The following is a 24,415-nucleotide window of genomic DNA, read 5'->3' as shown; positions in this document are numbered from 1 at the left end:
ACCTAATGCTTTCAAATTATAACAATTACTTATACGCAACTCTTAATTATTAGATTATAACTGTATGTATACTTTTATAAAATATATTTTGATCTAAACTGTAAAGTGATGGCAGGCGTTAGTACAAAATAATGTATTTCAATTTTCAAAACTTAAATTTTAATTATTTTCTATAAATAGAAAACTAAAAAAAAATTCTTTAATTTATTTATTTTTTATCTTTATCTTCATATTTAGTTTCTATTGAATGTTGGCGAATTGTTATGCCCCATAATCACCATAGACCTGATCCGAACAGCTCAGACACGTTCCAAATACATTCAGTGACACGCACAAACAGACAACACAATCATACTTAACATTAAAAGTTAAAAACACACCCCCCTCACATAATCATGTACACAATTCTATGCCTTGTGGGTCAATTCTCTCTCAGTAGCAACAACTTACATTCATCATTAATCTTGTGGATGTACACAATTGCAAATTGCTTCAATTTTAGTGGCTCAACAAAACCCCCCTTTTTCTAATTTATTTATGTGATAACTATAATTCGAGGTTTGGCATCATTATACATAATAGGCCTTCAGCTGCATTTATCAGTTACTTATCACCCTCTCAAGTCTCAAGTACAAGATTTGGAGAGAGAAAAAAACCTTCTGGTCTTTCTATTAGAAACGTGGGGGAGTTTTCTTTGTTTTTTTCCAATTTCTGTGGGATAGGAACAAGCATTCACATAGGGCAAGTCTTGAATAGTCAAATTTCACTTCCAATTGTAGTGCTATAAATTAAGGGGTTGGTTTGGTTGCATTTGTTGTTGTTTGGGTTTGGTGTTTGATTTTTGAGGATTATTAATGTCTTTTTCTGCTGCATATCCTGTCTATGAGGTTGCAAAGGATGCAGCTGGAGTCGCAGGTACAAACCTTAATCTTTGTCTTTCTGTTTCTGGGATTTTTAGCATTCTGGGGTTTTTTTGATGAATCAAAAGGAACCAACTTTACAATATGCTAGTAGTAGTGGATTAGTAGATTTTCCTTTACAGAGTTTAGATTCTCTTTTTATTTTATTTTATTTTAGTAATAATCACTATGTTTAATTGTTTATTTTGCAGGGAATATCTTTGCTTTTGGGTTGTTTGTATCTCCCATGTAAGTTTATTTAGAAAAATGATTTATCCTCCTAATTACTAAATGAAGCAAGAATTGATTAAAAGATTCCAAGACATTGATAGTTTATACTTTTTACTTTCTTTATCATTTAGGAACATGCTTAGGAATATTTTTAAGATGCTAAATCATTATTCATAAGAAACTTCTGTTTAGTTATTATATGTTCCTTTTGTTTCATTGGTTATTAACTCTTTTTCTGTTTTTGAATTGTAGACCCACATTTAGGAGAATTATCAGAAATGGATCAACTGAAATGTTCTCAGGATTGCCATATATTTACTCTCTCATGAACTGCTTGATCTGCATGTGGTATGGCACGCCTCTGATATCGCCCGATAATTTGTTGGTAACGACGGTTAATTCGATCGGAGCAGTATTTCAGTTTGTGTACATAATTATCTTCCTTGTGTATGCTGAGAAATCAAAAAAGGTTAACTTTCCCACACTATTGGAATCTTGTTCTTGTGATATGGATATGGTTGGTTTCTAACTTAAGCTGTGAAACTCTTAAACTGCAATTTGATAGGTGAGAATGTTTGGACTATTGCTGGCAGTTATCGGCGTTTTTGTGATCATTTTAGTTGGGAGCTTGCAAGTAACTGATAGTCAAACACGCCGAATCCTTGTTGGATTCTTGAGTTGTGCTTCCCTCATTTCAATGTTTGCCTCACCTTTGTTTATAATTGTAAGTTTTTCGTTACATGGATACCCAGTTAACATTGATTTGTGCTTTTCGACTTGATGAATTTACTTGAATTATGTATTTATGTTTCCCAGAAATTGGTCATTCAGACAAAGAGTGTCGAATTCATGCCGTTTTATCTCTCGCTCTCCACCTTCCTAATGAGCACCTCCTTTTTGGTTTATGGATTGCTCAATGAGGATCCCTTCATTTATGTAAGGTTCTTCTGAGCACTATTTTATTTTTTCCTATTTATTGTTGTATACTTGTTTTAATTTGAAATTTTTGTTTTGTTGGTTATCTACTTATCTCTTGATTTGTGCAATTTAACATTTATCTATATGATTACATCTGTGTTTCTACAGGTGCCAAATGGGATAGGAACTATTCTGGGAATCGTACAGTTGGTATTATATTTCTATTTCGAGAGTAAATCTAGAGAAGAATCTAGAGAACCTTTGATAGTGTCATATGCGTGATTAGTACTTCTGAAAACAAAGGTACGGAAAAATGCATATTAGTGCAGAATAAGATATCTGGTTTTTGCAGTTTTGTGGGGTTGATCTGTTAAAATGGCCATGCTAAACCTAATTGATGCTCAACTTGGAGATAGTTTTCCCGAGTTAATTGCGTTGATTATTGATTATGAACTCATGAAGTGCTTCTGTTCCATATTCCAATCAAGAATTAAGAAAAGTGATCATGCAGCATACTCATTCATGATCTTTTGATTTCATTGCTAAGATTGCCTTTTCTCTATTTGACTAAGAATGCAATTTTATCATGAAATTAGTACATGAAGTTCTGGCATTCAGATGATGATTCTACCTTGATTTCTAAACTATGTTTGTAATCCCTGACACATGATTTATCTGATTTCTTACTTGCTTTTTTATTTCTGATTTGGCAGTGCTATAACATGTCATTGATTAATCAACCTGAAATATCATTCATCTTGAGAATATGCACTTGGTTTTTTCCCATCTAATTAACAAATTACACCAAATTAGTCCTTTAAAGACCTTAGGCTTTGTTTGTTTATACGGACACGGAACATTGACACAGGGACACGGATATGGAGACACAAAATCATATTTGACATATGAGACATGAACTCATTTTTATTTTTCATTATTCTTATCAATTTTTCATAATTTAATTTTTTATTATTATATTTTTCTTTGTAAATTTTTTGTGTAAAAGAAAATGAGAGTAAATTAGACTTTCATAATTTGTTCTTCCTTATATATAGTTTATCACCAAACAAAATACAAAAATACTAATTTTTTGTATCTTGTTATGACTTATGAGTGTCCTGGCTTATTTTGTTCTAAAAACTAAACATAGCCTTATATATCAATTTGTCTTTTCATAGCACATAACCATTAGGATAATATACAACAAAGGACCAAATAAATGTGTACTTCAGACATTGAAGGACCAAATTGATAACGAAAATTTTTAGAGAACATACTGGATGTGCCATAATAAACTTTATGTGTAGTTCTCGTTATTAACAGCTGCATTTATTTATTTATTTGGTGTAGGAAACAGATTCCAAGGTGCAAAGAATAAACAGTTGCTACATTCCTTTGATTCTGTCAATTTTTTTGATGCAATTACCGTTGCATCCGTGTGAGACGTGTGAGTGGCCAGAAGTTACTCTAGTGAACCACTTCAAAGTTCAAAGTTCCAAGTTTCTGTATATGTGTGCATTCATTGGTGGAGTTGAACAATGCTTTCAAATTGGAATTTTGAAAGGAAAAACATACATAGTGCATTGTTGCTGCAATTTTTCATGGCGTCTAAGCTTTGATCTACTCTTGCAATTAGGTCATTTCCATGTTCATCAGATTTAAGAAACATATATATATTGAGAACCATTTTCTTTCTTGTGCACTATAGTCTTGTATGTTACATATTGTATCTATTTGTTTGGCTATGGTCAGAAGGCTGAATAAAGAGCAAGAAGTGATTTTCCTGTACAAGTGCTTAGACTCAAAGATTTAAGAATATCATGTATTCACATTGATTTTCCTGTATAAAAGTTTACATCAATGTTTTTAAAGATTTGAGCTATATTATATTTAGTTAATTATGTGTAATACAATATTATCTCACTTTAGAAAAGCCATTGTAAATAATAAGTTAATCAATCGTCTTTTTGTATTATCAGTTAGGTGCTCGAGCATTAGTTTAAGGGTTGATTGCGCTTTGCACTATAGAGTTTCAAGTTTAAGCACTTTACAGTTTAATCTCTAAATTAAAAATGTGAAAATTAATTGTGATTTTTTTTAACCTTGAAAATTGACAGTTTATTCTTAAATGTGCTGATATCTTGAATAAATATAAAAATTCTACTATATATCCAAATTTTTTTGGCAACCAAGTTTAATCAAATTGGTTTAAACTTAACAAAAACTAATTTTATTAGTGAGAGCGTGTAGACACGTTCTAACTCCCAGCGGTGTCGCATGCTTCTTCTTTTTCGCATTTTTTCTTTTTTTTCGCACTCCCTCTCTACATGTAGTTGCTACGTTTTCTTTTTCTTTTTCTCTTCATCTTCATGGTGATTTTTTTGCGGCATTATGTATGTCTTTTTTTGTGTTTAATTTTTTTTCTCTTTTTTTTGTTTTTATTTTTGTGAGATAACGAAAAAGAAGAAGAGGAGGATGAAGAGTTTTGAATTATGCAAAATTTATTAGAAAATAACACCGAAACTTTTTAATTTCACCAAAATTTAACTATAAAAATACAGCTTCTTTAATGCTGCAATTTTTTATTTTTTATTTTTGCTTCTTGTGATGATGATGATGATGAATTCTTACTTTTTTTAGGAGTATTACAATCTTATTTAATTGAATAAATATAAAAAGTAAATTGCATACTAAAATATCACAAGTTAGTACCAAAATTACTTGAATGAACATGTTTGTACTATATTGCAATCTTATTTAGTTGAATGGATGTAGGTTCACACTAATTGGATTGAATTCTTGCTAGAAACAAAAAAAATACGGAAATTTTTTAATTCTGACATCGAAATGTTGCTACAAAAATACAAAAACTTCTTAATTTTGACACCAAAATTTTACTACAAACACAGAAATGTCTTCTTATGCTTCAATAGAGAGGAGGAGGAGGAGGACAAAACTCTGTTCAAACCTGCAGAGTTGAATGGTAAAATAGTGGAGCAAGCACCATATGAGAGGGAGGCTCTGAAAAGAGAGAAATAGGCAGCTGAGGAGTGAAAAGCTTTCTTGCATTTTTCATTACTATTATCCATATATATACAAGGATATTAGACATCCTAACCCTAATAGATACACTCTATCTAACCATCTATGTACACCAGAGTACCTCAAGAGTACCTAAGAAGTACCTAATTAATAAGATAAAATACTATTTAATATATAATCTTAATTACATCCCCCCTCAAGCTGGGGCACATGAAAATTGATGAGACCCAGTTTGTCATTACAAGAGAAGAAATTTTTAGGTGACAGTGACTTGGTTAGGATATCAGCAACTTGGTTTGTTGAAGAAACTGGAAGAAGCTTAATCAGTCCTTCCTGAACTCTATTACGAATAGTATGACAATCAATCTCTATATGCTTAATTCTTTCGTGAAAGACTGGATTAGCAGCGATATGGAGAGCAGATTGATTGTCACAATACATAACAATAGGACGAGAGAGAGGTATTCTAAAGTCTTTCAACAAGTAAGAGAGCCACACTCCCTCACAAGTGGCAAGAGCCATGGCTCTATATTCAGCTTCAGCCGAGGAGCGAGCTATGGTGTGTTGCTTCTTACTTCGCCAAGAAATCAATGACTTTCCAAGAAAGAAACAAATTCCAGATACTGAAAGTGAGTCAGAGAAGGCAGTGAATGTGAGATTGTTGGAGGTGAAAAATAACACTCCCTTGGCCGGAGCACCTTTAAGATATCGAAGTACATGCAGAGCGGCTTGAAAATATTTTGTTGTGGCACAATCTAAAAACTGACTGAGCTTACCAACTGCAAAGCATATATCCGGCCGTGTATTGGTGAGGTAAATTAAACGTCCAATTAGCCGTCTATAAGGTGCAACATCATCAAGAGGAGTTCCTGAAGATTTAGATAGATGAGTTGTATAATCTATTGGCGTGGAGGCTGGTTTTGCATTCGTCAACCTAAACTCATCAAGCAAGTCAAGTGTATATTTGCGTTGATACATGGCAATGCCTTGCTGACTTCTGGTAATTTCCAAACCAAGAAAAAATTTTAATTCGCCAAGATCCTTAATTTTAAATTTGTTATCCAAGAGCTGTTTAATCCTTGCAATTTCTCTCCAATCATCTCCTGCTAAAACTAGGTCGTCCACATAAACAAGGATACATGTGAAGCCTGAATCAGATAATTTAGTGAACAAACAACTGTCTGATTTTGATTGAGTATATCCATCTTCAACGAGAACACAACATAACTTCTGATGCCACTGTCTACTAGCCTGTTTCAAGCCATATAACGATTTTTCCAACTTACAAACTGAACCAGCTGGCATTGCCAATCCTAATGGAGGTTTCATATACACCTCTTCTGGTAAATCTCCATGGAGAAAAGCAGAATTGACGTCCAACTGGTGGACATACCATCCTTTAGTAGCAGCAACAGCCAAAAGCATTCTTAAAGTAGTGAGTTTGATGACTGGACTAAAGGCATCAAAGTAGTCAAAACCTGCCGTTTGAGTGAAGCCTCTTGCAACGAGCCTTGCCTTGTAGCGTTCTACCTCACCACTGGGTTTGAACTTGATCTTGAAAATCCATTTGCAACTGATTGCCTTCTTTCCAAAAGGAAGAGAAGTCAGTTTCCATGTTTTATTCTCCTCAAGAGCATTCAATTCAGCACTTATTGCCTTACGCCAGCAATCATAGAGGATGGCCTCTTCATAACTTCTTGGTTCTGTGGTGGAGGATATAGCTACTGAAAAAGCTTTATGCCTTATTGACAATGTGTTGTAAGATACATAGTCAGAGATCGGATACTTCACTTCAAAGAAAGTTGGACATTGCTGAGCCGTAGCATTGACCTGCATACAATGATACTCTTTCAAATAGGATGGCTGTTTTCTTTGCCTGCATGATCTTCTAAGTTCATTAGCATCAGATGTGCTGTTTGGATTAGTTAATGATACAGCAGGATTCAAATTATTTGCTTCAAAAATGAAAGGTTGACCAGAAGAAAAATCATGAGATGCAAGTTCCAATGAGTGAGTATTAGGAGAGGATAATGCATGAGAATTAGATGCAGGTGCATGAGGTTTAGAAATGAGAATTTCTTCATTAGAATGCAAGTCTCTTGATCTTGTCAGTGAATTATTTTTGAAATTAGAAAGAGTGTCCAAATTAAGTAATTTATTTGATGTTTCACTACTGCAAAAAGGATCTGAATGAAAATTCATTTCAAGATGAGAAGCATTAGAATTTTGAGAGTACATATTTTGAGAGTACTAATTTTTAATGCCTAAAGATTGATCATTTGAGGACAAAATCTCTTTGAAAGGAAAATAGGATTCATAGAAAATAACATTTCGAGAAATAACAACTTCTTTGGTTTTAATATCAAGTAAAATATAGCATTTTGTCCCTGATTTATATCCAAGAAAGACACACTTTTGTGCTCTATGATCCAATTTCTTTCGATGAGCATACAAAGTAGAAGCAAAGGCTAAACAACCAAAAATCTTTAGAGATGTTAATTCTGGAATGTTGCCATTAAGAATCTGATATGGGCTATGTTTAAATGTAACTTGGGGTACTCTATTAATTATGTAAATAGCATGAACCACTGCATAATACCAAAAACAATTTGGAAGATTAGAAGCAAATATGAGAGCCCTAGCTACATTTAGAATATCTTGATGCTTTCTTTCAACAATTCCATTTTGTTGTGGTGTTTCCACACAACTTCTTTGATGTAAAATTCCTTTCTTTTGATAGAAAGAAGTCATCAAAAATTCCTGGCCATTATCAGTTCTAATGGCTTTTACCATGATTCCCTTTTGTGTATAAATCATTTCAACAAAATTCTCTAAAAGAGAGCGAGTTTCAAATTTATTTTTCATAAAGAAAATCCAAGTAAACCTACTCCTATCCTCAACAATGGTTAAAAAATATCTATGGCCAGAAGTAGATAGTGTGGCAATAGGCCCCCAAATATCAGCATGAATCAAATCAAAAGGAAATTCAGATTTACTCAAACTATTCGAAAAAGGTAATCTCTTTTGTTTTGCAAAATGACATGGATCACATGGTACATCATTGTTTGAATATGAGATGAATGGATGCATTTTTCGTAATTGTTGTAATCTACCAAAAGAAATATGGCCTAACCTATAATGCCAAAGAACACTCTGTGAAGTGTGTGAAGTGTCCTGTTCTTCTGTCATAATATTCAAAATCTTTTCTTCTAATTTGCTAAAGTTAACAGCCATCTTTGCTTGAGTATTCATTGTATACAGCCCTCGCTTTTGATCAGCAATTCCAATCATCCTCAAGGTAGGTCGCTCCTGAATCTCATAATTATGAGCATTGAACATAAAACAACAAGATAAGGCATTAGTAACTTTTGAAATAGAAATGAGATTACATTTAAAACTTGGTACATATAAAACCTCAGTCAAATAAAAATCAGCTGAGAAGAAAACTGTTTCACATAAGGTTGTAACAGTTTGTGAACCATTTGGCATGATAATTTTAACTGGATTAATATGTTTAATAGAATGAAAATGTTTAAGACTAAAACAAATGTGAGCAGTTGCTCCCGTATCTAAAATCCAATCTTGAGAATTCAATTCAAAATCGGAAAGAGAAATGAGATAAAATATACCGGCTGAAGGAGCATGAATGGTTGCCAAATTTTCATCATGAAGAGGTTCTTTATGTTGCTGGAATAGTGCAATAAGTGCTTCTTTCTGTCTATCCGAGAATATCCCATCCAGACTGATCTTGCCTTCATTTTGGATAACTGTGGGGTTGCATTTTGCATTACTCGCAACTACCACTGAGTTCACTGAATTAGCTGAAAGAGGTACTCCATTAGAGTGATTTGGTTGCAGATGTGGTGGAAAGTCATGCTTCTGGTAACATGTATCCACCAAGTGACCTTGTTTTTCACAATAAGAGCAAAGTTTGAAAGCTCCTCTAGTAGTACCTTTGCCACCTTTACCACGCCCTCTTCCTCTTCCTCTGACATTATTGGCCCCAAATTGGCCTTTTTCACCTCCAGTATTAACAAATTTGACACTGCCTTGGCTAATCTGATATAACTCTCTTTCACCTATAGATTTAGTGTGAACAGCATTCACTAACATTCTAGAATCTAGTTCAATGAGATGCATCATTTGTCTCTCTTGTTGAAGAAGTAGAGAAAAAACAGTATTCACATCTGGAAGGGGCTTAAGCAACATAATATGGGAGCGCACACTTGCATATTGGTCATTTAAACCTCTAAGAAAATGAATCATATAAGACTGCAACCTATATTGCCTCATTATGTCTAACCCACAGCTACAATTACTCAAGCAAGCACAAGGTGGTATGGGTCTGAATTCGTCTATTTCCTCCCAAATCCCTTTCAGTTTTGTATAGTAAGAGGTGATGGATAACTCACCTTGTTTTGTGCCGAACAGATCTTCCTCAAGCTCAGCAATCCGAAATAGATCACCTTCATAAAATCGATGTTTGAGGTCCTTCCACAGTTCGTGTGCATTGTCGCACCACAGTACACTCTGCAAAATTTCTGGACTCAATGATCCATGTAGCCATGATAGCACAAACGTGTTGCAACGGTCCCAAGCATCATACGAATCATCCGTTGGAGCTGGTTTGAGTAACGTGCCATCAATGAATCTAATTTTATTCTTCGATTTTAAACAGATCCACACAGATCTGGACAAGTGTGGTAATTCAATGTGGTAAGTGGAGTGGTTGTGAGAGCGATTCCAGGTGTCTCACTTGGGTGAAGGTAGTAACAACTTGAAGGATCTTGAAGAAGGTTGGTGTTAGATCTAGAAGTGGCTTGAAAAGCTTGAAACTGAGCCATCATCTTTGCAAAGTTCTGAAAATCTACTGCAGTGAAACTTTGCGTATCTGGATTCATCACCTCTGCCTCATTCGTTGCCATTGATGAATAAATCGGACAGATCTACTTTTACGAGCTACTCTCACTACAAGTTCTCATATGTGGTGAAAGATTCACACTTTGTTGCAGGCTCCACGCTCACCGCACCATGACAAAACTCTGTTCAAACCTGCAGAGTTGAATGGTAAAATAGTGGAGCAAGCACCATATGAGAGGGAGGCTCTGAAAAGAGAGAAATAGACAGCTGAGGAGTGAAAAGCTTTCTTGCATTTTTCATTACTATTATCCATATATATACAAGGATATTAGACATCCTAACCCTAATAGATACACTCTATCTAACCATCTATGTACACCAGAGTACCTCAAGAGCACCTAAGAAGTACCTAATTAATAAGATAAAATACTATTTAATATATAATCTTAATTACGGAGGAGGAGGAGGAGGAGGAGGAGGAGGAGGAGGAGGAGGAGGAGGAGGAGGAGGAGGAGGAGGAGGAGGAGGAGGAGGAGGAGTTTTAAATTGTTACTTTTACTTTTTTTTAGGAGTATTGCTTCTCGTATTAAACTTGAATGAACATGTATAATAATCTTATTTAACTAGATTAAGATCTGCGTGATGCATAGAGTGGTAAATTAATAATAGTATAAAATATATTTTAATAAGTATTATATTGTTTAAAATTAATTAAAATATATACAAATTAATATTAAATTTAATATATTTTTTATTTAAAATATTTTATAATACAAAATTTTTTTATATTGAAGTTGTACAAAACTACATCTTTATTTGTTATTTTTATTTTTGTATTTGTTTTAATTGACGAACTTAGTCTTCTTATGTGGTATTTGTTCTTCTTTTTTTCTTTTCGGTTGTTGTTAGACTTATTTCTTTTTTCATATATTTTTGTAAAGATATGTTCTTTCTAAACTGTTAACTTGTAAACATTTTCTATTGTCTTTTTTGTTCCATCTTTGTAAACTTATAAACACTTGGATTCATTTACTTTTTTTTTTCTTAATTTCTTGATTGTTATGTCATCTAAATCTGAGAATAGTAGTATTGGTGAAGTTGATTCCTATAATAAATGAAGAATATAAATGAGTAATATAAATGATGTTTTGAATAAATAGATTTTTTTATAGTATTATCTATTAGATTTGTTGTAACAGAGGTCAAATTTCAATATCTTTTATTGGAACAAATATCTTGGTAATAGTTGAGAGCCAATTTTAAAATTAAAATCATTTACTTTGATTTTTAATATAAGTGTGAGATTGTATAAATTCTTCAATTGAGATAGTGCTTTAGTGTTATTGGTGACTTGGAGTATAATTAGATTTAAGATAGTTGTGTCCAATAATTTTTTTTATCAAATAATACAAAAATTATTGTAACACTTTGATTTGCAACCTTTAATTTAATTTGAATATGTAATAATTATTGAGTTAGAAATTTATAATTTGATGAAAATTTTTATGATAGGTATAATTTGATAGAATTTTTTATAATTTGAATATGTAATAATTTTTTATGATGTAGCACAAAAACTTTATTTTTTATAGATTTTTTTATATCTATTTATTTTTCTTCTCCTAGTGCCTATAAATTTTCAATGACATCTATAATAGTAAGAATAAAATTTTTTAGAATATTTCTTATCTTGTGTATATATATTGAATAAGTTATTTTTAATAAAAATAATTTAAATAGCAAAAAATAAAAATACCTATTAATATTTTTTTAACCCACTCTTTTAGATAATGTCTCGAGTGATTCAAACTCAAAACAGTATTGAAAAATGATCAAAATTGATTCTTTAATTTAAATAACATATTGAAATAAGTATAATTATAAGGATGTTAAAATATAATTATATGTAAAGTATTACAAAAACTTAAAAAATTTATAAATAATAAAAGTAATAAGAGTATTTTTTCATAAATTTGTTTAAAAATACAATAAATATTTTTATTTTGTACCTAATCATCTAATAGAATTATTTTTAAGAAGATAAGTTCCTCTTCATTTGTTGGTATAAATATTTTTTATAGACAAATCACGAATTGTGAAATGAAATAATAATAATAAAAGTCTCATGTATGATATATAAGTAGGTCAAATAGGATAGAATTTGAATATTTTATAACTTAAAATTTATTATGATAATGTTATTATTATGATACTTTTAATGTAAATGTTTATTATTTTTAATTAATGTTTTATATTTTTATTGAATAATAATACGTAGTAAATTAATTAATTATGGATGGGAGTTATGGTTTAATTTTTTTAATATTTTACTAAAAGTTGGCTGATTAATTTTTAAGGTTTTGCCAAGTAATCAAAATTGATGACTTCGTATTATTAGGAAAAAAATATAACTCAGATTCAATGTACAAAGAGTTGGTATCAACTTTTATATAATAAAAATATATTGAATGAATGTAAAAAATAAATTACATACTAATAAAAGATTATAAAATAACACTAAAATTATTTGAATGAACATGTTTGTATATGTACTATATTAGAATTTTATTTAGTTGAATAAATGTAGTTTAATCTCTTCTTTAATGTTATATCTTTTGCTTCTTATTCTTCTTTCTTTTTTTTTTCTATTGTTCTTACTTCTTTTAAGAGCATTGCTTTTCAATTAGAATTAAATGCACATTTATTGAATTAAAATTTTACATGTGTAAAAAATTTGAAAAAAATGAAAAAAAAAAACACTGTAATTTACATATAAGAAGAAAACGACAATAATGATGATGGAGGAGGAGGAGGAGGAGGAGGAGGAGGAGGAGGAGAGGAGAAAAAGAAAGGAGGAGAATAAATTCAAATGAAAAAGGAAAGAGGAGGAAGTAATAGTGGTGATAATAAAAGAAGGAAAATAAGAAGAGGTAGTTGCAGCAGCGATGATGATAATGATAATGATGATGGAAGAGGAAGAGGAAAAAGAAGGAGAAGAATAAATTCAAATGAGAAAGAAAGGAGGAGGTGGTAGTGATGGTGACGACGACAATGATAAAAGAGAAAATGAGGAAAAAGGAGGAGAATAAGAAGAGATAAAAGAGAAAATGAGGAAAAAGGAGGAGAATAAGAAGAGACAGTAATAGTAGCGATGTACGAGAAGAAGAAAAAATGCGTGAATGAAAAATATATTATAACAACTTGGTTGAATTTAGTTACGTAAATAATTTTGATGTAAAACTTTTCTGTAAATGTAATACATTATTCTATAAGTTTGAATTATATATTAGTGCTAATTACTTATAGATTTTTTATATAAATATTTTTATTTATTTATCAATGTATATAATTTATATATTTAAATATTCAATCACATTTCAAAATACTTTACGTGCGTTTAAAATGTTCATTTGGTTAATTTTAGGCATTAGTCCTGTAATTTATAAAAAAGATATACATTTGTAAAAAAAATTTGTTCTAATCTCATGTGCAAATGTTTAGTGACAAGTAAATGCAATATTAGTAAAATTAGATAATTAATAAAATCGAAAAAATTTGTTACAATTTGAATGATATCAATTTAATTTTTATTTAATCTCACTTTATTTGATATTAAAAAAAATTTAATTTTGATGTACTGTTAATTTAGAGAAGTTCTATAATGTTAAAAGCTAATTTTTTTAGTATGTAAAGAATTTACCTGGTAAAATCATAATGATTACAAGTATACATCTAAGTTTAAGAAGTTACAAGTGACTAGACAGTTTCATCATAAATTAGAGCGTGACAGTTTTAGAGTCAAATAATTTATGTTGTAATTACAATATTTAGCATGTTTTGAAATAAATTTTTTATTCTAAAAAAAAATTAGTTTTTTTTTTATGGTTCACGGGTTGAAGAGATTGACCTGAGAAATCCCAAACCAGGAAGAACATAACTCTTGTCCTAGTTCTTACCCACTATCTACTAGGACTCCTTCCTAATTAGTAATTACTACTCATATTTCACCCCTTTCTACCCATACAAAATGACCTTAGAAAAAAAAAAGAGATGATTAACGAGAAGAATGAAGGTCCTGACATGAACGATGTTTATGCGGGAGACCATGGACAAGCTACTACAACGACTTAATCCTAGGCAAGTGAATAAAAACCTGTTATAGAGGAGCTTCCCACTAATTAAAAGAAAGTTATAAAGACTAGGAACACCTGCTAAGGGTTGACGGATTCACTTATGCCGAGATATCATTGCATGTAACAATTCGCATAAGATTAAGATACTACTGCTGATCCCGCTTTATCTTCCATTCCTTTTCTACTTATGAGGTATGTCCATCCTCTCTTTTTTGAGAATTTCTACAATTTGGTTGGGCGGAGAGATAGACCATTGATGTTGGAGTTGTTTTTTCATTTTTAGGCCCGCTAGAGTGTGAGCCAGCCAATTTTCATCTATTGGAATCCAAGCGAATCCACAATTTGGGAGTCTATTCTGGACAAATTTTATGTCTTAAATTATTGGGTTTATTTTCCATAAGGTAACTCTTGTTTTGAGAGCTTAAATCAATTGTAGATTATATGATTTAATTGTTGCTTTTTCAATTCTAAGATTTTTTGCTAAAATGATAGCCTCCCTAATTGCAAGTGCTTCTGCTGATAGGTTGGAACTTGTTTGTATTTCTACTGCAGTCCCTCCCCTGAGGTTTCCATTGCTGTCTCTGATTGCTACTGCTATGGCTCCGAATTGGTTTCATTGAAAAAGGCAGAATATGTGTTTAACTTGAGCCAATTTGGTGGTGGAGGTCTCCAAAAAATAAGTGTTGAATTTCTCCTACTTTTTTTCTTGTATGTAATTTTTTCCTTCTCTGTTGCATTTAGATAATCCAATTCCAATAGTCTTGCATGCTTGATTGTTGTCTCTGGATTGGGATCTATAGTTTGATAGACTTTCTCGTTTCTTGCTTTCTAAATTGCCTACATTGTGATGTCAATCCTACTCCATGTCTGAATTGCTTTTGGTTTGCTTCCTTGGTTGCACTTCCTTAACATGTCTTGTAACCATGTTCCCGCCGATTTAACACTTCTCTTTGTTGGAATGCATTGAGTTCGTGAGCCAAGCCAAACCGCTCTGGTCTACTCGTAGAATAACAGAGCATGTTCTGTTGTCTCTTTCTCCTGCATACAAATAGGACATAGGTTACAGTTGGTTATCTTTCTTGGATCAAATTGGCTTTTACTGGTAAAATGTTGTGAGCCATCCTCCATAAGAATATTTTAATCTTTTGTGATGTTCTCAAATTCCAGATTCCTAGCCAAAGATCATCCATAAGAGTGCTTGTTGAGGAGATTTTTTTTATGTTACTTTCTCTTATTTTTTTGCTATGTGGTACCTTATTTTTATTGTGTAGTTTCCATCTTGTTGTAAGGCCAAATTAGGTTGTCCGTTCTACTATTCTGCAAATTGGGGTTCGGATTATTTTGTTTGCAATGATTAGGGAAAAGAGATTCTGAATCTTAGATTGGTCCTACTCCCTGGATATAGAGATTAATGCCTTCACTCTTAGATTTTCATTGTTGTTCTTGTCTAGTGGTTGCTCCACGCTATGGATCCAGTTATCCTTCCACACTTTTACATTCCTCTCTTAGCCTATGTTTCACATCGCTTTGTTTCTCAAAAGATCTCTTCCCTGCAGAATGCTGTTCCAAATCCAAGAACCTCTCCAGCATTTTACGGCCTCCCAAAATTTACAATTTGAAAAATATAGAGCTTTTAGAATTCTGACCCAAATGGCATTCAGGTTTTTGGTGATCCTCCATGCTTGCTTGGCTAGTTGGGCTGTGTTTTGGTGATGGAACTCCTTGAATCTGAGGCCTCTTTCTTTTTTGATCGTGCAAAGCTTTAACCACGCTTTCCAGCGTACTCCTCTTTCAATTCCTTTCCTTGGCTTCTCCACCAAAATTTAGCCACCTTTGCGCTTAGATTGTTGCAAAAGGATTTTGGAAATTTTAAGAAGCTCATGGAATAGGTTGGTATCGCTTGGATGACTGCTTTTATGAGCACTTTCTTGCCAGCCTAATTCAACAGGCTATCTTTCCAGGCTATCTTTCCACCCTTCTATTTTATGATCCACCTTTTCTATAATCCAATCCAAAGACTTGCTCTTTGATCTCCCTCATTGCGCCGGTAACCCTAAGTATTTTCCTAGATTGTCCCATGTCAGGATGTTGAGGATATCTTCTATGTCAACATTTGTTTGAAGAGAAACTTGGCTTCCAAAGATTATCCCTGACTTTTTTAAATTGATGACTTGGCCTGATGCTGAGGTATATTCATTGAGAACTTAAAGAAGTTGGTATATTTTCTTTTCTTTTGCACCTAAAAAGATAATACAGTCATTTACAAATAATAAATGAGAGATAACTGGTGTTGTTGGGGCTAATTTGACTCCCAAAATCAGGTTTTTATTAAGAGCTTTATCCATAAGTATGGTAAAAACTTCCGAAACAATGATAAAAAGGTATGGTGAAAGGGGGTTTCCCTGTCTTAATCCTCTCTGGAAAATGATTTTCCTAGTGAGAGTTCCATTGATTTTGAACTTGTATGTCACACTTCTGATGCATTCCATGGTTAGCTTAATCCACTTCTGGTGAAAACCAAAAGCCTTGAGAACTTTTTCAATGAAATTTCATTCCATCCTATCATACACTTTATTCATATCCAGTGTAATGGCTAAGTCTAGTGAGGCTTCTCTTCCTTTGTTGGGGATCCTATGAAAAGCTTCTTGAATAATGACTACGTTATCATGGATCACTCTTTCGCTTACAAAAGCACTTTAAGTAGGTGAAACTATTTTCTCCATAATACCTCACAACCTGGCCACCATCACTTTTGCTATTATCTTGTATACATAATTACAGCAACTTATTGGTCTTTTAGGGATAAACACCACTTGTGTCTCATTAATTTCTTTGGTGATGTAGCCTTAGTCAAAGAAACTTTTAACCACCGCATATTTGTTTTTTGGATGGTGTTCCAATGTCTCTGATAAAATTGTCCACTAAAACCATTGGATCTTGGGGCTCTTGATGCATCCATGCCAAAAATAGCCTCCTTTATTTCTTTCTCTGTGACTTCTTTTAGAAGGTCATTGTTCATGTCTGATGATGTTCTAACAGGAACATAGTTTATATATTCGAGTATGTTGTTACTCCCTCTAGCAGATGTGAACAGTTGCGAATAATATTTCTCAACTAGTCCCAAACTATCTTTCTGATTACGAATTCAGTTACCTTCATTGTTCCTCAATCTGTCTACTCGGTTCCTATCCCTCCTATAAATAGTTGAAGCATGAAAGAAGGTTGTGTTGCGATCTCCCCCACTTAAGCCATTTAATTCCCGACCTTTGCATCCAAAACTTCTCTTCTTGTCTCCATAGCTCTTTAATTTTTTCCTTATCCTTTTTAAGAGAGGATTTTGTGACTGATCGACCATAGAAATGAACTCTACCATGTCTCTCCTTTTCGAAAACTGTTTGAACTGCTTCATCATCATTGTATCCTGATTGTTTCAAATTTTGAAGATGATCCTATTACACACAAATAGGATCAACATAAGTGCATGCACCCAAATACTTCAAAATAAAAAAAATAGCTAATACATTTCTTGTTTGGTGTACTCTTCTAAGAAACTAGACAACTTACAATCGTCTCTTGTGTTCTCAGATCAGTCTCTCTATTTTTGTTCGTACGAGTTACAATAAACATCTCAGATTGTGATAGATCTTCATTGTCCTCCTTCTTTGCACGCTACAAAGAAACCACCAACATGTGACTAAGTAAACACATATAACATGAAAGATGCAAAAATACTTAAATAAAAAGCACAAAAAAAATACCAATTCAGCGCGTACTAATTCAAAACTAACTGGACCCATTCGATGATTCCATTTTTGCTTGGATCTGTTTTCACAATTTTTGTCAGAAATAACCTACATTTTTTTGCAACATAGAGTTAGTTAAATACACGATACCATCACTAAAGCCAAGAGAGTTGTGAAAATAACTTACTTTGATGATATCAAGCCTTCAAAATTGAACTAATTTTCGAAAATGCAGTTCAGGTAGTCATAATCAGTCTTAAAATGAGACATAATCAAGCATGTTCTGGAAAATATATGCAATTTAACAATTGAAGATTTTACATATCAATAATTAGAAAATATCTTGGGAAACACATACCTATTTGAAAAATCAAAGAAAATAGATACAAAAATCCTTAAATAATATGAAATTATTATGTTAACGAAATTGAAGTATATAAATAATCTTACTATAATAATTGATAGCTAATATGTTGAGATATCCTTGCTCCTTAGCTTATATATGAGCAGGATAAAAAAAAGTCTATACCTCAAACACTATATATGAATATATTTCTTCTTTGAACAAATTATTTATATCATCATCATAGAATAAACCATATAATTGATTTTCATGATTAGGAAAAGTTTTCTCAATGTTAGTTCTGCAGTTTATATATACTTACTTAAGATGGAAGGTAACAATAATGCATGAAAAGTAAAATGAAACAAGCTATCTGTTTTAAAACATATTTATATATGAAAAGACAATTTTATTAGAGTATTTAAGATCCTATAATAAGGGATATAGCTAGTTCTTTTAATCCCCATTTTTTCATTCTCAAAAGTCAAATTTAAGACTATTGATTAAAGAAAATGAATATCTGATGAATACTAGTTAATTAAGATACTAGATCTCTTCTCTCTGCAGCTTTGTCTTCGGATGAACACAGCATAGGGCTTAGCTTTATTAAGCTTATAAAGCTTGTTAGAAGTTGTTAATTAGAAATGTAACAAGGCTATCGACATATAAGATTTTGGTCATGCATAATCATCAATAATATTATTATGATAAATCATGTACTAATTATCAGCTTAATAAGACTATATATATAACAATAAGCACATACAAATCAAATATAGGTAGATATATATAAGGTTATTAATTAAGATGGAAATGAATTAGATGAAGTATGGTTGAAAGTTGAAACCTTGTGTTTGCATATTCATAAAGTTTTGCAGTGCTGGAGAATATAACAAGACCAACTTCTGCATCGTAGAAGATAGCAAGCTCCTTAGTTTTATTCTATTTTATAACTCAAAACATTCAAATAGATACTTACTATAGATGATAAAAATACATAATCTACAAACTGATGCAAATTATTTAACTTTCACAATGTCCAAATTCCCTCAGATTAACTAGTAACTTTTTCAATCACTCCCACCCAAAGCATCCTAAACTAGAAGACATGCCCTGATTGTAAAGGAAATTAAACTTTTTCCATATTTCTCAAAAGCTTTTTCACCAAACATCTGCAGCATAGCATTCATTTGAAGCAGTAAGAATAGGGTAGCATAGCATTCATTTGAAGCACTAAGAATAAAGTAGATGATACTAAAATACACATTTCACATAGAAAACATTAAACAATTACATGATCCTAAATAGAATGAAGTACTAAATTAGCAAATTAGAAAACTTATATACTAAATCTATAAAAATCAGCCGCATTTAAAAGGAGAATGTAATGAGAGACAAGCATGAATGCATCATACATAATATTCCTCTAAAATAACTAGACATATTAATAGAAGCAGCAGCAGTAGTGCTACAATAGATTACAAGAATATGCCCCTAGCTAATAAATGAACAAATTACAAGTCTTAAAAGTTGAAAGTTAAAAGTCAAACTTGAATTCCATTTATTATGCTTCGGTTACAGGGTATCCCTATATGTATTAGTACACTTTCAACTAGAATCATAGGATATGATATATAGCTAAAGAGCAACCCTAAAGGGACTTTTCGAATGCAGATCAATGCTCATTAGAATTGAAATTATGAGATCAAATTGAAAAAATTTATCTAATTGTAAAAACTAAACTAATTAAATTCTTTGGCTTCTTTGCAGGGATAAAAAGCCTATCAGACAAGTCTCTTATAAGTATTTATTCATATAATAATGAAAAATATATAAAAATGCATAGCCTGATTAAAAAAATGTGTTGGAAAATCATTCATGAAGAGTCTAGCAAAAATTGTGGTCAACAAACAAGACTATGGAACGCCGAAGAAGTCTGCAATATATTCCAACATGAAAGAATAAGAAAATCATGCTTTAATGGTTTTGTCTTCAAGATAAGTGTATGTATGTATGTATGTATCAAAATATTGCTTACAGAGTACTAACATTGTATTGTAATGCTGATCAATTTTGCAGGATAAAATTCATGGAGTTGAAAGCATGATTGTAGATATGATTCAAATTACAATAGATCCACGCATAATCATTATTGCATTAAGAAAGATGCCAAAGTTAAGGTTGCATGCTTTAAGAGAAAATATCAACACGGATCTTGAACGCAACAGAGTGTTTGTAGAAAAGAAAAGAAAGAAACTTACTTGGAATACTCAATGGAGTGAATGAGTGCTGACACAAAGAGCTTTGAGGACTTTGTACACCAGGCCCGTGAAGCTGGCGATTCGCAGATTTGGGGAGAGCTTTAAGGCTTCCACAACGATGACATGAACGGCGACGGGTTTGAGGCTTTGAGACAAGCTCCAGGATGACCCAACGAACACCAATGACGAACGGTGGGCAAAGCAGAGCTGATGCCCAGCTTCACGGGTTGGAGCAAGACGGCAACGGACAGTGGCCTTCGAAGATGGTGACCGGCAACTAGGTTTTGCATGATGAGAGATGGGAGGAGGATGCGTGGCTGGGCAGGAAAGAAGGCTTGGCCAGTTCTCTTATTTTTTTTAACCCTAACTTAGGAACTTACGAGCTGAAGGATTGGGGAAATTTGGGGGGAACTTACGAGGGAATGGGAAAAGTTGGGGGGATGAGGGATTTTGGTTGGGGGAGGGTGTTTGCACGACATCGTTTGGGTAAAAAAATGTGAATTTTTAAAAGGAAGAGAAACGACGCCGTTTTGGACAAGGTACTCTATGGTCATCCTTTTTTAAAAAACCGTGACCATAGATTCTTTTTGGTCACTGTAAAAAACTGTGACCATAGATCTCTTTAGGTCATCCCCAAACCGTGACCATAGACCCTTTTAGACCACTCCCAAAACCGTGACTATAAACCACTTTAGGCCACCTCCCAAAACCGTGACCATGGACCCTTTTAGGTCACTCTTTTTTGAAAAATCGTGACCATAGATCTATTTTGGTCACGGTAAAAAACCGTGACTATAGACCCCTTTAGGTCATCCCTAAAACCGTGACTATAGACCCTTTTAGGCCACCCTCCCAAAACCGTGACCATAGATCACTTTAGGCCACTCCCAAAACCGTGACCATAGACCCTTTTAGGTCACCATTTTTTGAAAAATCATGACTATAGACCCTTTTTTGTCACTGTAAAAAACAGTGACCATAGACCCCTTTAGGCCACCCTTTTTTAAAAACTGTGACAAAAAAAACCGTGGTCATAGACCTAAAATGTTGTAGTGTATTCTGGGTTCTGCTGGTCCTTGAGAATGTGATTAAGCCTTTTTGGATCTTTGTTCCATTGTGGGATTTGTAAAGCTCAGCCCAAATACTCACCAAGTGGGCCCCAAAAGTGGATTTTAGTGCTATATAAACTGTTTTACCCTTACTAGTCATTTGTTTAGTTTTTAAGGGTTTATGTTCATGTAATTCACAACTTTTGAATCATCTTCAACCTTTTAGACCTCCCACTGACCGGCCATTATTTTCGTTTTCCATTGTTTTATTTCAGTATGAGTTTCTAAACCTCTTAGGGTGAGGGGAGGAGCCCTGTTGAGTACTATGCATTAATAAAAGTACTATTTCTTCTTCTTCGATTCGTGTTTGATCTATCTCTAAGATGTATATCCCGATCTTCATCGTGATGAACAGGACGATCTGAAAAATTGGCTATGTTCATCACATAAGACGAACATGCCTGACAAACATCCACGTCTACTTGGGTTCGTGTGAGTACCTGGAAGAAAAGCACGAGCCAACAACTATGGATTTACATCTCTCAAATAGTTAATCCACAATTTCATTGGGGACTTCTCAAGAAATCAGTTCAGCCGATCTTCGGGGAGATTAACGTCTCCGTGGTATAGGCTAGAATCTAAAGAAGCAGCATTCTCTAATCCGGAAGATTCGACCTTGTCTGTGGCATTTTGAGTAGGATCACCAAGAGAATGGACTGCTATGCGCTTCACCCTTCGTCAGATTGAATATCATGACCATTGGCCATGGTCGTGTTCAATCTGTAACAGAGGAGATCAAGGACCATTGGAGTGGCTTTGATCACTTACAGCCTGACATAGAAGAAGATCATTCACAAGCAAAGAAGACAATAGTACCAGAGTTACTTCAGAAAGACAAAGCAACTCCAACTCTCAACTCTATTTCTATCCCTAAAAACAATTGTTTTATAGATACAAATTATGAATAGTTTCCTCTAATCCAAAAACCTTTTGATTTTGCCTGACTAAGACCTGCAAGACAACTATAGCTTGCTTCAAGCCACAATCCTCGTGGGATCAACCCTGACTCACTCAAGTATTACTTGGATGACTCAGTGCACTTGCTGGTACTACTGCTGTTGTACGAAATAATGTGAGTTTTGTGTACACGCACACCAACCGATCAGATTGAAACAATTTGCCTTGAAGTTGGGGCTGGATTTTGGATTGAGGGTGATGGTGGTGCCTTCAATGGGGTCTGTGCCCATGTTAGGTCTAGCCATGGTAGTTGTAATAGTCTAGACAACCCGCTAGCACGATATTATCCGCTTTGGCACACAAGACCTCACGATTTTACCTTTGACGATAGGGATGCTAGCCGAAACCCCCACACTCACTTGTCAAAACGCGTCATGCTAGGGAGAGGTATCCACACCCTTATAAGGCATGCTTCGTTCCCCTCTCCAACCGATGTGGGACCTTACAATCTATCCCCCTAAGAGAGCCCAGCGCCTTCGTTGGCACATCGATTCGGGTTCTGGCTCTAATACCATCTGTAACAGTCCAGACCACCTGCTAGCACGATATTGTCTGCTTTGGCACACAATGCCTCACGGTTTTACCTTTGACGATAGGGATGCTAGCTGAAACCCCCCACACTCACTCGTCAAAACGCGTCATGCTAGGGAGAGGTATCCACACCCTTATAAGGCATGCTTCGTTCCCCTCCCCAACCGATGTGGGACCTTACAATCATCTGTAACAGCCCAGACCACCCGCTAGCACGATATTGTCCGCTTTGGCACACAAGGCCTCACGGTTTTGCCTTTGATGATAGGGATGCTAGGCGAAGCCCCCACACTCACTCGTCAAAACGCGTCATGCTAGGGAGAGGTATCCACACCCTTATAAGGCATGCTTCGTTCCCCTTCCCAACCGATGTGGGACCTTACAATCCACCCCCTAAGGGAGCCCAGCGCCCTCGCTGGCACATCGATCCGGGTTCCGGCTCTGATACCATCTGTAACAGCCCAGACTACCCGCTAGCACGATATTGTCCGCTTTGGCACATAAGGCCTCACGGTTTTGTCTTTGACGATAGGGATGCTAGCCGAAGCCCCCCACACTCACTCGTCAAAACGCGTCATGCTAGGGAGAGGTATCCACACCCTTATAAGGCATGCTTCGTTTCCCTCCCCAACCAATGTGGGACCTTACAGTAGTTGTGGTGATATGGTAATAGAAGAGAGGGGGTATGGTGGTAGAACGACAGCTAATATATGTATGTTGAAGCAGGAGGCGGTGGAGAACTATTGTTTGAGGCTAGAAGGCCTGTACTAGTCTTAAGGATGGTTGTGGGGTGTGGATAAAGGTATAAGTAGCAAATAGATGTAGGGTGAAGTTGGGGTAAAAATAAGGGAGAGGGTAAGAAGAGCTATTATATGTAGGATGTATGTGAAGAAATTTGCTGGAATGAACAGGGATGAGAAAAAAAATTAGGTGTTGCGATGTGTAGTTAGGATATGGTTTGTTCTGAAGGTTTAGTAAATGAGGAAAGGCTTGAACTGACAAGATTAAAAGAAGACTAATAGAATAAGACATAGTGTTGTGACATTTGATGAATGTGGTATTATAGAGGAGAAGAAAAAAATGGTGAGGTTGAGTGTATAGATAGGATAGAGTTGAAAGGTTACTAGAAGTAGAGTATGAAAAATTCAACAAAAATAAGGTACCCAGAAGTAGAACGTAGCATTCTAAAGAGCTCTGCTAGCAAGAGAGAATTCTCTCCATCATGAGAGAAATATTAAAATGTTTTAATTGTTCATGGTTGGGATAAAAAAAAATTCAACATGTAAAAATTAAATCTAACATTAATCTTAAAGCAAAGCCCAACTAAATTTCATTTTCGGTGGTCAGGCATTTAGGTTTTTGGATAATTTCTAACAAAAACAAAAACA

At 33.9% G+C, this 24,415-nt stretch overlaps 2 protein-coding genes across 3 annotated transcripts; one reads left to right on the top strand and one right to left on the bottom strand.

Moving 5' to 3' along the window:
* Positions 1 to 304: 304 nt before the first annotated feature.
* LOC130942102 (bidirectional sugar transporter SWEET2) lies at positions 305 to 3,941 on the top strand. Of its 2 annotated transcripts, none has more exons than XM_057870793.1 (7): positions 305 to 915; positions 1,112 to 1,148; positions 1,383 to 1,599; positions 1,696 to 1,854; positions 1,947 to 2,066; positions 2,217 to 2,351; positions 3,406 to 3,941. In XM_057870793.1, the coding sequence occupies exons 1-6, from the start codon at positions 855 to 857 to the stop codon at positions 2,328 to 2,330; spliced, it is 708 nt and encodes a 235-aa protein (XP_057726776.1). In that variant the 5' UTR covers positions 305 to 854; the 3' UTR covers positions 2,331 to 2,351; positions 3,406 to 3,941. The 2 variants fall into 2 exon arrangements, with proteins under 2 accessions (XP_057726776.1, XP_057726775.1); XM_057870792.1 differs by having other exon boundaries at positions 311 to 915; positions 3,399 to 3,941.
* Positions 3,942 to 14,110: 10,169 nt separating this feature from the next.
* LOC130940349 (uncharacterized) lies at positions 14,111 to 20,648 on the bottom strand. Its single transcript, XM_057868459.1, has 5 exons — positions 20,431 to 20,648; positions 19,017 to 19,074; positions 17,842 to 17,905; positions 17,648 to 17,752; positions 14,111 to 17,532 (listed from the first exon to the last, which is right to left on the bottom strand). The coding sequence occupies exons 3-5, from the start codon at positions 17,878 to 17,880 to the stop codon at positions 17,278 to 17,280; spliced, it is 399 nt and encodes a 132-aa protein (XP_057724442.1). The 5' UTR covers positions 17,881 to 17,905; positions 19,017 to 19,074; positions 20,431 to 20,648; the 3' UTR covers positions 14,111 to 17,277.
* Between the last annotated feature and the right edge of the window lie 3,767 nt (positions 20,649 to 24,415).

Source organism: Arachis stenosperma, chromosome 7, assembly GCF_014773155.1.
Source record: "Arachis stenosperma cultivar V10309 chromosome 7, arast.V10309.gnm1.PFL2, whole genome shotgun sequence".
Taxonomy (NCBI): domain Eukaryota; kingdom Viridiplantae; phylum Streptophyta; class Magnoliopsida; order Fabales; family Fabaceae; genus Arachis; species Arachis stenosperma.
The sequence above is the reverse complement of the archived record's forward strand: the minus strand, read 5'-3'. Positions and strand labels throughout refer to the sequence as shown.

Excerpts from the sequence above, each read along its gene's own strand:
- LOC130942102 (XM_057870793.1), top strand. The coding sequence starts at position 855 with ATGTCTTTTTCTGCTGCATATCCTGTCTATGAGGTTGCAAAGGATGCA. Across the intron at positions 916-1,111 it reads GGATGCAGCTGGAGTCGCAG|GGAATATCTTTGCTTTTGGG; the intron begins GTACAAACCTTA and ends TTTATTTTGCAG. Across the intron at positions 1,855-1,946 it reads CCTCACCTTTGTTTATAATT|AAATTGGTCATTCAGACAAA; the intron begins GTAAGTTTTTCG and ends TATGTTTCCCAG.
- LOC130940349 (XM_057868459.1), bottom strand. The coding sequence starts at position 17,880 with ATGGGTCCAGTTAGTTTTGAATTAGTACGCGCTGAATTG. Across the intron at positions 17,753-17,841 it reads AATTAGTACGCGCTGAATTG|CGTGCAAAGAAGGAGGACAA; the intron begins GTATTTTTTTTG and ends GTTTCTTTGTAG. Across the intron at positions 17,533-17,647 it reads TGAGAACACAAGAGACGATT|GATCATCTTCAAAATTTGAA; the intron begins GTAAGTTGTCTA and ends TGTGTGTAATAG.